Raw genomic sequence first — 15,112 nt, forward strand, 5'->3', positions numbered from 1 at the left:
ATATTGCCCCAAAGCATGTGTAATTCGTGGACAAATTCATACATACTGATTTGATGAAACTACGCAATAAAAAAATCCCTATTCAAAAGCCTCCCACGTGTACGGCTCGATGAGCTTTAGCTCATGATGCCCGCGGTCGGTTCGTTGCAATTGTAATTAGGAAGGGATCTAAAATATGACCTTTGACCGATTTCGAGCCAATCAACTATCCAACGTGGCAACAACCAATAGACACTAACCACGTGGTGCAATCCAACCGCCAATACCCGTATAAGTATTCATCGTCCTTTTGCTCGTCTTCCCTCTTTATCTTCTTTTCATATTCTGGAACAGCAGAAATCTGAATAATCTCAGATTATACTTAAAAAAAAAAAACTGAAAATTGTAATCTCTATCAATTATTTTTTTAATCCTCAGAGCATAAATTGTGAATCCAATCTACGAAACGATGCCGTATTGCGAGGTGGGAAAAACGCAGAACGCCGTCGACGCTGCTCTAAACAATGGGATCCAGATTTATTATCGGACTTACGGTCACGGCCCTATCAAAGTCCTCTTAATCACAGGTGATTTTTAATTTTTTTTATTTTACTTTCAAATGTTTGTTGAATGTATCCTTCTTTTTGGGCGGTAGCTGATAATTTGGTGAATGAATGGTCAGGATTGGCGGGTACACACGACTCGTGGGGCCCACAAATCAGGGGACTGGCCGGAACCGATAGGGCCAACGACGATGAAACTATGGCGGTTGATCGGGAATCCGACCGAGCTAACAATGAGGTTGGCGGCATCGAGGTTTGTTCCCTCGATAATCGTGGGATGGGCCGGAGTTCCGTTCCCACCAAAAAATCAGACTATTCGTGAGTCTCTTTTGTTTTTAGCGGTTTATTAGCATTCAATTTTTATTATGCTTTGACTTTCTTTTTCCTGTTTTCGATGTTAATAGTTATTTAATAAAGGCGCTTTTTCCTGCTTTTTACAGTGAACTGTAGCTTGTTATTTGTTAAAAATAAATAAATTCAATCAAATTTTTGTAATGTGTTTAATACTGTAAGTGACTTAAAAATTACTTACACCGCCGGTTGAAGAAGAAGAGCGAGGAAAGTGATTTTTCTTTCTTATTTCTGGATGTTGAGTGCAGGACGAGAATTATGGCAAAAGATGCAATTGCCTTGTTGGATCATCTGGGCTGGAAGAAAGCCCATGTTTTTGGGCATTCAATGGGTGAGTGAATTCATTGGAATTTTCATTGCAAGAATGAAATAAATCCAGAAAAAAAAATTAAAAAAAAAACCTTTAACCTTCTTGGTTTGTATTAATGAAGAAATGGTAATCTTGTTTTTAATATAAAGTTTGCTTGAATTTGTTATCCGAAACAGGGGCTATGATTGCTTGTAAGATGGCGGCATTGGTGCCTGATAGAATTCTTTCTTTAGCATTACTTAATGTAACAGGTGGAGGTTTTGAATGTTGCCCGAAGGTAATTCTTTATCTTCTATTTGTGTTTCTGGGCATTTGGTTGCCTTGAATTGAGTTCTCTTCATTTTTTCATAAATTTGATGAGTTTTATGCATATCCATTATTACCGCAGCTTAAGAAACTTTAATGATAACTGTAGAGATTATGTCACAATTTGGAATCATTTGCTAAACTGTAGAACACAGAGGACAGATTTTACTAATTTACAGTGGATTTCAGTTTCCGAAAAGTTAAAGTTTATCATAGCCTGCCATTCTGCCAAGCACTTTCTCTCTCAGTTTAGAAAGACTCCTTGATCTGCTAAGTCTCCCCAGATATCACTTCTCACTGTTGTACCGTTGTTGCTGAGAAAGAAGAATGACAGTTAATTTCCTGGTCATCATCCAATATGATGTCAGTAGTAGTACTGTTTATAATTATGAAGTTCTCATATTGATATAAAGTTAATTCGTTCTCATCAGCTGAAAACCAGATTCACTTTCATACTTTTGGAACTTATATTAGGATTTAGGAGCAGCTAGTAAGTAACTTGTTTTACTATGTTGCAGCTTGACCGGAAAACATTATCCATTGCAATTCGATTTTTAAAGGCAAAGACTCCTGAGCAAAGAGCAGCGGTTGACTTAGACACGCACTACTCAGAGGTAATGTTGTTCTTTGTTAACAAAATCCTTTTCCTTTTTATTTGGTGATTGTGAACTATGTTGTTTCAACTTTTTATTTTTTCATGAAATACCAATGTCTTATATTCAGATATGGTTATGACAATATGACTTTTCAGAAAAAAAGAAACCCTACTAGTATAGCAGTATCCAGTAATCACCCCATTATTTGTATAGCTTAGAATGTGAAACTGAGGAAAGAGGATGATTAAATTGGCTTATGACAATGAGGTTTAATTTAGCATATATTTCATAACCCTCAAAACTAATGGCCTGCCATTCTGAATTAAGAGTTTCCTGAGTTCAACAAGGTCAAATTCAGCATCCAGTTGAAGTAATATCAAAGATACACCTTGGTTCTTTTTCTAAAACAAATGAGTAAATATAACCCTTCTTTTTCCATGCACAAAGGCAACTCATAGAGTTTCATGTTACATATGATTGCAGGAATACCTTGAGGAGTTTGTCGGTTCCGACACTAGAAGAGTAATTTTGTATCAAGTAAGTTACACTGAAGCTGATAGTTACTGGATTTGAATGACAACCATATTAATCACTTAAGCCCAGATAAAAGTTACTCCTTGTTCACTATAAGTCCATAACTTAATAATAAGAAGTTCCTAATACTTGTTCGAGTGGATGTTCTGATTTTCTTGGCGATGGATACATCATTCTGCACCATACCATTAGATGGGCAGCGTATTGAAGAGTAGCAAATTTTTTCGGCACACTGAAGCTGCAATTATCTGTTTGCTTTTGATTGATTTTGTTTTTTGAGCAAGTTTTCTTTTGATTGAATACTCTTTGAAATACACTTCATTTAAATTATATAGTTCCTGGAAACCATAATGGTTTTTCCAATAGGAAATGCCTCTGATGAAATGTACTCATCCGGTTTATCTCAAGGATGATACCATGCCTCTGAAAATCATTGTCAAATGTTTACATAGTCGACGATCTGTCATCATTGTTTGTCAGAAGCATTGATGTGAGCTTTTCGGCTCATAAGAAGATAACCCTATGAAGTTTTTGCAACAATATTACTGTTTATATAAACCGTAGATTAACTCTAAGATGCTAACTGCGAGATGCTTGCTTGTCCTTGGCAGGAATATGTAAAAGGCATAACAGCAAGTGGCATGCAATCCAATCATGGGTTTGAAGGGCAAATCAATGCATGCTGGAGACATAAAATGACCCGAGCAGAAATTGATTTAATCCGTTCAGGTGGATTTCTTGTATCAGTCATTCATGGCAGGTACTACATTTCATGACCCTGAAAATAGTTTTTATTATGCAAATACTTTTAAACTCCCATAGGATGTATCTATGGTTTTAGCCAAATATAATAATTTCTAGTTAATTGAGTTTTTAGATTTAGTTACACTTAACATATCCTAGAATGTTCTCTTTTTCTTTTCCCAATGTAAGCATGTGGTGAGAGAGAAACTAGAGCCATCTTCTTGATAACCTTTTTATCCTCTATCAATATGGCAGATTATTTGTGGTTATGTTAATACATTGCCAGTGCTGCTTGTTCATGCAGAAATCAACTTCTTGGCGTTTCAACTGGTTGCTACTGATATGAGAATTAGATAATGTAATTACTAGGCCTAGAAACGATTCTCTTTCTTTAAAATGGGGTATAAGCCAAGCTAGTTAATCTCTAGGCATTCCCCTTTTTTGGATTTTCATGTAATGGGCTTGTTTAGATTTTTCGTCTTTGAAATAACAAAAAGTCATTGGAACTTCCTCTTAAAATTTTATTCTCAGTGTGCTGTATGGTTGTTCTGCTGTGCATGCTAGTGCAAGTTAAATAAACGAGCTTAAATATAATGTGCTATTTAGAAAGCTCACTTCTGATCTTAACAGCTCCAACTTCCAAGTTGAAGTTTGAAATAATTTCTCTCTTTTTCAGTTTTTATTTAAATAATAATACATAAAAGAAGAACAAGAAGCTACAAGAAGTTAGCAGATTTGGTATTTGTTGCATACTACTAGTATAAGAATATCTAGTTGCTATAGTTTGATAAGGATTATAGTGTGTTTTATGTATCATAAACAGCAACATACTAATGTCTTTTATGTATCATAATAATTATCTCTTGAGATGACACTCAACTAATTTAACATTTTTGCAATGTGTAGGCAAGATGTCATTGCTCAAATAAATCATGCAAGGAGGCTAGCAGAGAAGCTACAACCTGTTGCAAGAATGGTAGAGTTTCATGGGGGGCATCTAGTAACTCATGAGAGAACAGAAGAGGTAATTTTTCTTCATCCATTTGGAATAGGCATCGGGGGTTTTCACCCCGAGAATCTTTCTATGATGCAAGGGCACTAAAATGGCACTTACGAAGGTTGAAAATGTTTGTAAGAATGAATTTTATTGGAAAAACGGTAACAAAACATGTCATGCTTGTAGAATTGTGTAGAGAAGAATATTCTGCCTTGTGAAGTAATGGTTACTTGATGCATAAGAATCGAATACAAACTTGACAAAGTTGGTGCTCTTCCATCATTAGTAGATATTTAAAAGTGAATAGGTTTTATTTTATTGCATTTGCCTGTGGAAAGAACCTTACAAGATTGAATTATTCACTAATTTTCAGGTTAATCAAGCTCTTCTTGAGTTGATAAAGGCTTCCGAAATGAAGATGAGCCCACATGACTGGAACAATTTCCCCAAGAAAAGATCAGGTGTGTACTTATCTATAGTTAAAAGCCTTTTCTCCTGCATTGTATCATCAAAATGACTTTTTTTTGGTACAATGATTATTCAAACCCAGACTCCACAACTTGGGGTTCATCATCAAAATTACTTTAATGCAGTAAATATTTATTATTTCTATCTAATCTATCAACTAAATGCTTGGATATAAGAATGGTGCATATTCACTACGACTAGAGATAAATCTTCTAGGTGTCATTACAGATAAATAGATTATCTGATCAAACAGATATAGAACTGCTAGAATTCACTTGAAACCTGTAGAATTCTACTTCTGTTTTTAATTTATAATTTTGCTCACTTCATTGAGGTGTAACAGAAGCGTCAAACAGAACAACCGTAGAAAGAGAAACCAACATAATCATCGCAAAGATCCACGTGTTCCTAGTATATCTAATCAGTCTATTTATGACGGCATTTAAGTATGGAAGAAGTTCTCTACAGAGACTAAAACCAGTTAGAGTTGGAGCCTCTTCCCCAAAATAGTCTCCATTTTTAAACTGGTAAATACTGCGTATATCTTTCCTTGTATTTAAACCAGGTCCGGTTAATTTGCTCAAATCATCTTCTTTGCAGGTTTTATAAATTTGTCACCATTGTGACACGACCCCATTTGGCTTTTTAACTGATTTTCATGTTATATCATGCAAAACCTACTGTAAGTGGAAGGACATCAATATAGCCAAAACCAACAGGCCAGATAACACAGTGGAGCTGGAAGAGAAAGCTAAAAACTCTCCTTTGATTTTGTATACAAAGATAAAGCTGAGGAGATACATTTTTATCAAACAACACGAAGTATAAATAAATAAATATGGCCATAAAAATATTAAAGTTGTCTCATGCATGCAAATATGCTTCCATGATTTCCATTGATAATTTTTCCCGTTTTCTCTAGATTTAGTGCTCTAGTTTTTTGTTTTTTTTACAGTAATAAGCAACTAGAAAGGTTTTAATACAGTAATACTGACTATACAAAGAAATTATGAATATAACATAAAAAGAGAGAGAGAGAACATGCCTGGCTGTTGTTTTCAGGTTGCCATGCAAAAGAACCTGAAGCATTTTAATTAGCTTTTGTTCTTAAATTGCTATTTGCGTTCGCAGTTCTTCTTTTCTTCTCTTATCTTCAAATAGTGATTTCTTTTACAAAAAAAAGGTTATGTATAAATATCATTACAATCACAAAGCCAATATGGGGGGATGCAAAATGAAGGAAAGATGGGATCATAATATTATGCCAAAAAAATATACCTTATACCCCTGGAATATCCTTATAATATATGCGTTGAGGGTCAAACTAAAAATTGTGCCAAAAGATGTGGGCCTATGTAGTTCTCTCACCACTCGTAGCAGCCCAAAACCAATGTATTCTGTTTTTGGTTAAAATTTGCTTCAGTTCCCTGTACTTTTTGCACATTTGAAATTTAGTCTCTTTATTTTTTATTTTAAGAAATTCAGATTTGTTGATACACTTAAATTCAGGTTTATTTATTTTCTTTTCAACTTATTACACTAACAATTTGAACTTTAATTATAAAATTTAAAAAGTAAAAATCAACCTTTGTTTTTCTTTCCTTTGCTTCTTTGCAAACTTCACGGCTTAACTAACATTTGTTGATTGATATATCATTTTACTTTATTATAATCTTTTTATATATAAAAAAAAAAGTGTTTCACTTACGGCCCTTGGGGAACATCGGATAAAATTAGAACAATACACATAAACTACGATAGAAACTGTAAATTTATAATGCACGATGAAATAATTGTAAAAAAGTTACATCATCCCTTTCATACAAACTTCAAATAGATGCTCCACCAATGTCAACAAACAACATACATCATTGCATTTTGCAGGAAAACTGTGAAATAAAAAAAATTATACATAGCTCGTAGGCTGAAATATGATAGTAACATCGATACATTGTGGAATACATTTATAGGGAAAAAAAACCCAAAAATAAAAATGAAAAATAGAAAAACGTAAATGAAAACTGAAAGAAAAAGAAAAACCTCTTATCATTTGGCCATTTTTTTGGCGACCTATCATCCATATGTGGTTTGTTTGTTCGTTTGTTTCTCAGTATTCATCTAAATAAGTATATAACATCTCATCTTTCTTCGATTTCCGACGACTAAGCAATGCTTTCAGCAGTCTTTTACTTTTGCTCGGAACTTGTTCGATGTCTTTCTCTGTTTGAAGTCTCATCGAAGCTGATTTCCGGGGCTCCGAGGGATACTGCCAATGATAAAACAACAGCAAATTATATCAGCATCATTAACATCATATGAATCATTTCCGGCATTAACAAAACTATTTTATGCTCACCCGCCGCCTTGCACCAGCTGAATTTGGAGTAGTCGGGCGGCTCTTATTTGGGGTCGTAGGCCTGCTCATTGATCCCGTACGTAAAAGTGGGAATCGATGCGGTGATACCGTTCGCTTCTCTGATTATGTATATAAACATCATTAGTGATTATAAACATGCATAGGATTGCAGTTCAAAAATATAATGTAATAAAACATGCATCCGACCTAGTTCTTTTTTCGGGACCGTGGAAGTAAAAGAAAAGGTTGAAGATCGTTGCGGAGGCCATGGAGAAGGTGGCAGAGATCGCCCTTTTCTGAAACTGTCATTACAAGGATAAATATCAGTGTCTTCTAATTACACAATTAATTACACAATTAAGTACATATGGTTTATTTATGGTTAAAATATGCCTATAGTCCCTATACTTTTCAAAAGCTAGGAATTTTGTCCTATTACTTTTCAAATTTCAAAATTCACGTCCAAATGTTAATACCTTCGAAGTTTTTTTTGGTTAACTTCAAGTTATTACATCATCTTTTTTAAATTACATAGCTACTAAGTGAGTAAGTTTTTTTTTTTTCAAAATACCACAGAAATAAATTTAAACAAAAAAAAAATGCAGTGTTAATAGCTGGACTTGAATTTGAAATCTGAAAATTAGAGGACTAAACTCCTAGAAATACAAGTTCAGGAACTAAATTCCTAATTTTCGAAAAGTACAAGGACTATAGGCACATTTTAACCTTTATTTATTAACGCAAATTTAAGCCTTACCTGGCCGATGATGTCGGAGTTTCCCGGACTGAAGATGTTGGTGTTTCTCGAATCGTAGCTTGAACGGCTTAGAGGAGTCATTACAAGTACGATCAAGTTAGATTATGATCTTGTCCAACATATTAAAAAAATCGATAAACAAGGATCGATAGAGCAAGTACCATTCTTGAACTGATGCCAGTCATCTTCGTCGTCTAGGCTACATCCTACGTATTTCGACTTTGTAAGGTTTGCACCATGCATGGTCTCCCCGACTGAAAATTAATCAAAGACGTTGAAAACATTACCGCATATCATTGTCTCCGTAATTGCTAAAAGGAACAGAGAAGGGTACATTACCTGGCAAGATGTATCGTTTATTGTACTTTGGCGTATTAATCACCGATGACTGTTGTGAAATCCCTTCATGATCAATATACTCGTGGCATGTTCGTAGTCTCTACAATATGGTACGTAAAATTTCAGTACTTCATGAACCATCGCATGATGAAGCAAAGCAAAGGGTGGTGTTTTTTACTCAATTTTGGGATCATACATGCATGATACCCCATGCTTCAGGGATAATTTCCCTCTACAAGCAAACTTTCAACAGCAACCAACAAGAAAGGGTCGTAAAATAGACTTGTAGTTATCGTAGTTATCTCGCTATTCAATGAAAATAATCCGAGCTGCTAACCTGTTCAATACAAGAGACTCGGAGCTCAGTTCCTGAAACCTCTTCGACTTTTTCGTCTAAAAGATCGTTAACCTTGTATGTCACAGAACCCAAATGGTCTATAGTATTCACAAGTGCTTTGATGGTATAATCTTTCAATGTTTCTACCACTCTGCATATACATGAGGATCTTATACTTTTTAGACAACAATGGCAACAATTTAAGGTATGAAAGAGGAATTAAAGCAACTCACATCTGTTTTTGGTCATCATTGGTGTAGGAAAGTTCAAAATACTCAGCTGCTGTGTAGAGCTGTGATCTCAGATTTTTCAAATCCTGAAACAAAGAAAGTGTCATGAAAACCACGGCATACAAAGCCAACAGTAATCGGACTCGCGCATGAATGTTGGAAACCAGTATATATTCCCACCAGTATGTTCATTTTTTTTCTAATGTTTTCCATATATTTCGAGGCCCTTGTCTGAAAGTGTCAGACACGAGTACTTTCACACTTGACTGACACGGATAGGGACTTAGCAACCTTGAGAAACAAGAAACATCCACCACTTGAAATATTAAAGACAAAAAAGAAATCACCCAAATTAGGCAATGTTTCAGCAATTTTACAGTAAAGGAGTAAAATTTCAAACATGATTATATGTAATCATGAGAAAATTAAAGCTTGAAAGAATTGTAATCAGCTTATAGCACAAAGCTAATGAACCTTTAAGATGCTAAACTTTGGCTAAGGGCTAAACACATAAACAAAAATACAAGCACTGTAACTAGGTACCTTAAGACTATCAGAGAACAACAAGCTCTGCTGCATAGAAATCTCATCATAATTCGATGGTTGTCGAGATATGGGAATCGCAGCAGCTGCAGCCATTAAACCGAGATCGGACCGACCGAGTACGCCTTAACCTGCATCATTTGAAATAATCAGAACATTAAAATCTCTTGAGCATTTTAAGCTCAAGACACCACCAAGATAATCCATGACCAAAGGCTGCTTATAGACACTGTGAGGCACCTCAAAATTAAGTTTCAGTTAATAAGATCAATCAAAGCAATTATTCCAACCAAACATTACTAAGTTGGGGAAATTAATAGACAAAAATAACAAAACCAGACAGAACTTCAGGTACTAAAACAAGAAAACCCCATTTTTGTCTGAATCTTCAACAATACTAGAACACTATATTAAACATTTTAAGAACCCCCCAAAAAACTTGAAATTTTCCATACCCTTTAGCTTAACTAACTAAGCCAAATAGACAAATGGGTCTAGATCAAAACTCAGATGATTAAAACAAGCAATACCCTTGTTTTTTTGGTACAAAAACTTGAAGCTAAACCGGAAAAAAAAAGAGTGGGTTTTATGAGTAGAAATTGCAGAGACTAACCTCGTCTACAAACAAGCTTGTTCTTTTGCTTTCCCACTTGTAGTACAACTGAACTTAAAAGAAGCAAATAGCTTTAGACCCACTTCGCTTTTAACCTTAAAAATCACCAGAAATTAAAAAAACCAAAGGCATAATGGGGACACAAACAGGGACTAAATGATTGAAGGAGACTAATAATATATGTAAAATAAAAAATAAAATTTACTAAACATTAGAAAACGACAACGTCAACAGGCGTCTACAGGCTTAAAAAGAGAGAGAATGAACGGGGTTTGTTCTTTTTTATTTTTTTGCTTTTTGGTCCTTGTTTGAACTTTGAGGGACTATAGAGGGAAACAAACAGGCAGGAAACAGAGTTAGCACGCCTTTATATATAGTTGATTTTTATGGAGTAAAACCTGGGAAATTTTAAAGTGTTCAAACCCCATTTTAGTGGGGACAAAACTTGCTTTTTTGCAGCAGTAATCAAGTTCTTATCTGGTCTTAAGTATTTTCTGAACCATCACTACAATGACCGAACATGGTTTCATTACTTGTTTAAGAAAGGTCAAATTCTGCTATTGATCCCTGTACTCTGTATAAATTATAGATTTAATCTCTGTACTTTACTTTGGTCAAGTTTAGTCATTGCAATTTTCAAATATGTCGATTTTAGTCATTAGACTTCTCAAATTTTGAAATCTGAGTCTTGACCCAACAGTAGCAGTTAAATCTATTAGGTTAAATTTTACTATTAATTTTGTACTATGCCTAAAGTTATAGATTTAGTCTCCATATTCTCCAATTAGATCATTATTAGTCCCTACAATTTTCAAATTTCAAAATTCAATTTTGATGCAAAAAACAATATTTAAATCCATAACGACTTTTTGTGTAATCTGCGAAATAGCAAGTTATCAAGTCATTTTATATATGTTACCACATCAGAATTTAGAAATAACAGAACTTAATAAATTTAACAATTATTGTTTAGTTATGTCTGAAATTTTAAAATTCATAAAATATAGGGACTAAATTCATAACTTACATATAGTACAAGTAGTAATGTCAAATTTTAACCTTTAATAAAAAAATCTTTAAACCAGCCTTTTTATATTTGGTTATGCTTGGACTTTTTTGAGTGTTATGACAGCTTCAAGCAGTAGGAAACACATGCATTTATTTGCAACAGGTCCCTGCCTGATATATATATATATATATAAATTATTATTTACTGACCTAAAATTCCATTGTTGACGTCCTTTGGTTGTGGAGATTATTTTAAATAATCAAATTTGTATGCTAATATTTGATTTGAAAGGGCGCTTCCAAGGACTTAAAAACAAAGTTTGCTGCTTTCAAAGGAGCTGGTAAACCACGTTGACTTGCTCCAATCATATCAGGGATTGCACTCCTAGTCTAGCTAGTCCTACATGTATGATGATTTTGATTTGGGTTATTTTAGTTTTTGGTACTGAATTTAGTAATTATATTCATTTTGGTCCATGTATGTTTTTAAGCCACTTTGATATTTGAATTTGATAACTAAATCCAATTTGAATCTTGAACTTGGATTTTGTCAATGTGTGATGATGCGGTACAACTGAAAAATAAAAAAAGGTTAAAACATAACATAAGTCTTTGTACTCTTTGAAAGTTTAGAATTTAGTCATTGTACTTTTATTTCAAGGAATTTAGTTCCTATGCTTTTCAAATTTCAAAATTATATTGTTAAATTCAGATTCATTATAATGCTATTTTTTAATTACATGACTACTAAATGAGTAATTTTTCATTTCAAAATGCTAAATCAACAGTTTTTTTTAAAGTGTTAGTGTTGAATCTAAATTTTGAAATCTAAAAATAGAGAGACAAAATTCCTAAATAAAAGTATAGGAACTCAATTCTAAAATTTGTAAAGAGTACAGGAACTTATAGCATGTTTTAACCAAATATATATATGGTTTTTTAAAATTTCAAGCGATAATTTTTATGAAATCCAAAATCAAGTACCAATATGAACCTAGTTAGCAAGTTAAAGTACCAAATTAAACTTAATTAAAAATATTGGGGGCCAAATTTTACATTTGCCCTTTTGAGTTTTACCCCTCCCCCTTAATTTCCTTTGTTTAGTTGTTGAAATTGAAACAGAATGTGTTCGGTTTGGGCCATTAATTGGGGGACCCCATCTCACCTTCTTCTTTTCATTTTTTCCAAAGATATCAGTCTTTTTCTCCCCTTGTTGCGCAGGAACTGATGGTTTAATTTCCATTGCCCTGATTTAAACATATTATCACCTACCAATATTTATCTCATTTTAAAGGTCTATTTCTGCCCTTAGACCTTCAAAAAAAATTATGCCCTGGCCCCTATACTTTTAATTTTTTTTTATTTATCTAATTTAAAAATTAAAGTCTAATTGACTTTTTTTATTAAATATGAATAGAGGTTATCAATTAAACTTAAAATTTTAAATCAAAGCTTTATATGTTAATAAATCATATTTCAAATTTAATTTTTTTTAGACCGGTACAATGTTGAATCAAATCAGTACAAAGCACAATCGATAAAAAATTAGTCAAAACTCACACATGGTGAGACAAAAACCCATAAATCGCAATTGTGCATAATAGAACTCGAATCTAAGTACAAAAAAGACCTAAGGCCCCTGCTTTTATATATATATATATAAATCAAATTTACCCTTAAATTATAATAATCAGTATATTTTAATAAAAAATATTTTTTTATCACTTTCATCAAAAGAAAAGTCATAAGTACTTATTGTTCTAAAAATAAAATTAATTTACTAAAAACTACATTATTTTATTAATATAGTAAAATATTATAAAATTAAACTATTGCCTAATGCGTGATAAAAATATTTACTAAAATATATTTTCAAATAATCTTATATTACATCAACCAAAACTTTATATTTTAACTGTATCAACCAAACCAGATAATATAACCCTTAAAAAATAAATCTCAGAATGGGTATTCATACTGCACCTCTCAATGAATCATGAAAATGGAATCCATCTCAGCCTATTCTAAATTCCAACGAACAATCATTTGGTTCCCCATATGAATAATGGAAGCTGCAGTCTAAAACCAAAGAGAGAGAGAGAAAAAGAAATTACAACCTCAAACTTATTGTGATGTTTAAATGGTGGATTCAAAAATAAATTAAAATTTGGAACTTTATGATTTGCAAAAGATAGTGATGTTTATTTTTTAAATAGAAATTAGTGACATTCATGGTTTGGTCGTGCATTTCAGCAACAGCTAAACCAAGCTTATCATGACGATGCCATTTTTTATATTAATTTTTGGGTATCTTATATTATAATTTTATTGTCATTATTTTATTAATATTACGAACTTGAAAATCAGCTATTCGAAATATATTTTTTTGTAATTATGTGTATTTTCATTTAAAAGTTTAAATTTATCCGTAACTCTTCCCAATTCATAAATAAGAATAATATGTTTCAACGCACTTGAACTCATATTCTCTTGTATTGACAAAAATACTTATGTCAATTGATCGTGGTATTATGATATTGTTATAGGCGGTTTAACCAAGTTTATTCTAAAACTTTTGGTTTTGCAATATTAACAATTTGTCTTTTATTTTATTGGATTATTTGTAAAGATAAAGATATTTTTTGAACATTAATTTCATTATAATGTTCTTATCATATCGACTATTTTTATGTAATATTTAGAACTACTCATAATCCCTCTCTAACTTTTAATTAAGAAGTAATGTATTTCAACAGATTTTGACTGTGTGATAGGTATGTATCTTTTATTAAAGGAATATTTCCTTCTTATAATGTGGAAATAGACTTGGTATTTTATAGAAATCGTGATTTATAGTGGCCATAAGAATACATAATATTTTTAAAGTGTATTTATCGAGTCGTGCATTAGTGAACCCATCGGTGGCGTGATTGGTGGGAAAGGGAAATTGTATGTGTCCCCCCTCCCACTATGGCTGGAAAATGATTGTTTATTTATTTATTTCTTTCTTTTAATTTTCCCGCTTCTCAATTTCTTTATCTTATCTTCTTTCCAGAAAAGTCATTTTCCAGCCCCTAAGTCTAGCTTCAGTTTTATATATTTATCTATTTTCACTAGTTTAAAATTTAAATAATTTTATATTATTAACATTTTAATAATTCAACTATTATATTTTATGCTCAATTAATGTAGACCGTGTATATCAAGTTTGACATAAATTTAAATTTTTGACTATTTAAAATATATCAAACGTTAAGTATATATTAATATAGACAATATTTTAGATTAATATGATATTATATTAACAAGTTCAACGGTTAAATGATTGAAATATTCATTATATAAAAAATTATTAAAATTATATAAAACAACTTAAAATTTGGACCATATATTATATTATTTATCGTGTATTTATATTCGAAGAACAAATCTAGTTCATCATTGTACAACATTTAGTGGGCTGAACCGAATTGTGAGTTCCAAATCTCTTATGGACTTCCTTCAGCGGCCCGGTAAATTTTCACATTTAAGCTTTACACTTTGATAGAAAAAAAAATTATATATTAATTTCAACTGACTTAAGCCTTGTTATTTCTCTCTCTTCTCAATATTGCAATGAATAATCACTTAAAAAAAATAAAAAAGTTATAAGTTGCGGTTGCAAAAGAATATTTTGTCCACGTTTAATTGAATCGAGTGAATTATTTAAATTAGTCTAGTTGGTAAATTTTATTTTAGCATATTAACTCATACAACAGCAGGAGAATATCAGTATGGGAAGTTAGAGGTGATTGTTCGTTTGAATTGAGTGGTTGATGAGATTTATTTTATAATCTTAACTTAATTTGAAAGTTTTACAAAATAAGTCGAGTCGAGACAAGTAAATTTGTTCAAGTTAAATTTAAAATATTAAATAAGTTAAAATTAAAATCTTGATGACATGACTAATTTTCAAGTCAGAGCAAATGAATTTGGTATTTGTACATATTTGAAAACTCTTTCAAGCAAATACAAGAGAAAATTAAGTTAATTTAGTATGGTAAACTTGATTTCATGATTTACTCGTTTTAAGGACTCAAAT

The 15,112-nt window shown here is 32.2% G+C and overlaps 2 protein-coding genes across 2 annotated transcripts; one reads left to right on the forward strand and one right to left on the reverse strand.

Annotated features, from left to right (window-relative positions):
* The first annotated feature begins 314 nt into the window (after positions 1–314).
* On the forward strand, positions 315–5,706 carry LOC105765438 (uncharacterized). Its single transcript, XM_012584524.2, has 11 exons — positions 315–566; positions 662–860; positions 1,142–1,224; positions 1,380–1,480; positions 2,028–2,123; positions 2,589–2,642; positions 3,251–3,399; positions 4,290–4,407; positions 4,754–4,841; positions 5,192–5,375; positions 5,449–5,706. The coding sequence occupies exons 1-10, from the start codon at positions 449–451 to the stop codon at positions 5,356–5,358; spliced, it is 1,173 nt and encodes a 390-aa protein (XP_012439978.1). The 5' UTR covers positions 315–448; the 3' UTR covers positions 5,359–5,375; positions 5,449–5,706.
* A 932-nt stretch (positions 5,707–6,638) lies between these two features.
* LOC105765439 (protein ABIL2) lies at positions 6,639–10,192 on the reverse strand. The gene is made up of 10 exons (XM_012584526.2): positions 10,024–10,192; positions 9,411–9,541; positions 8,871–8,953; positions 8,638–8,788; positions 8,301–8,400; positions 8,123–8,215; positions 7,962–8,028; positions 7,412–7,506; positions 7,205–7,323; positions 6,639–7,114 (listed from the first exon to the last, which is right to left on the reverse strand). The coding sequence occupies exons 2-10, from the start codon at positions 9,504–9,506 to the stop codon at positions 6,956–6,958; spliced, it is 963 nt and encodes a 320-aa protein (XP_012439980.1). The 5' UTR covers positions 9,507–9,541; positions 10,024–10,192; the 3' UTR covers positions 6,639–6,955.
* Between the last annotated feature and the right edge of the window lie 4,920 nt (positions 10,193–15,112).

This window comes from Gossypium raimondii, chromosome 12, assembly GCF_025698545.1.
Source record: "Gossypium raimondii isolate GPD5lz chromosome 12, ASM2569854v1, whole genome shotgun sequence".
NCBI lineage: Eukaryota > Viridiplantae > Streptophyta > Magnoliopsida > Malvales > Malvaceae > Gossypium > Gossypium raimondii.

What these genes read in the sequence shown, in the direction of transcription:
- LOC105765439 (XM_012584526.2), bottom strand. Translation starts at nt 9,506, where the DNA reads ATGGCTGCAGCTGCTGCGATTCCCATATCTCGACAACCATCGAATTAT. An exon ending in GAGTCTCTTGTATTGAACAG is followed by an intron (nt 8,401 to 8,637) that starts GTTAGCAGCTCG and finishes ACCATATTGTAG; the next exon opens with AGACTACGAACATGCCACGA. An exon ending in TAAACGATACATCTTGCCAG is followed by an intron (nt 8,216 to 8,300) that starts GTAATGTACCCT and finishes ATTAATTTTCAG; the next exon opens with TCGGGGAGACCATGCATGGT.
- LOC105765438 (XM_012584524.2), top strand. Translation starts at nt 449, where the DNA reads ATGCCGTATTGCGAGGTGGGAAAAACGCAGAACGCCGTCGACGCTGCT. An exon ending in TGTTTTTGGGCATTCAATGG is followed by an intron (nt 1,225 to 1,379) that starts GTGAGTGAATTC and finishes TATCCGAAACAG; the next exon opens with GGGCTATGATTGCTTGTAAG. An exon ending in GTATCAGTCATTCATGGCAG is followed by an intron (nt 3,400 to 4,289) that starts GTACTACATTTC and finishes TGCAATGTGTAG; the next exon opens with GCAAGATGTCATTGCTCAAA.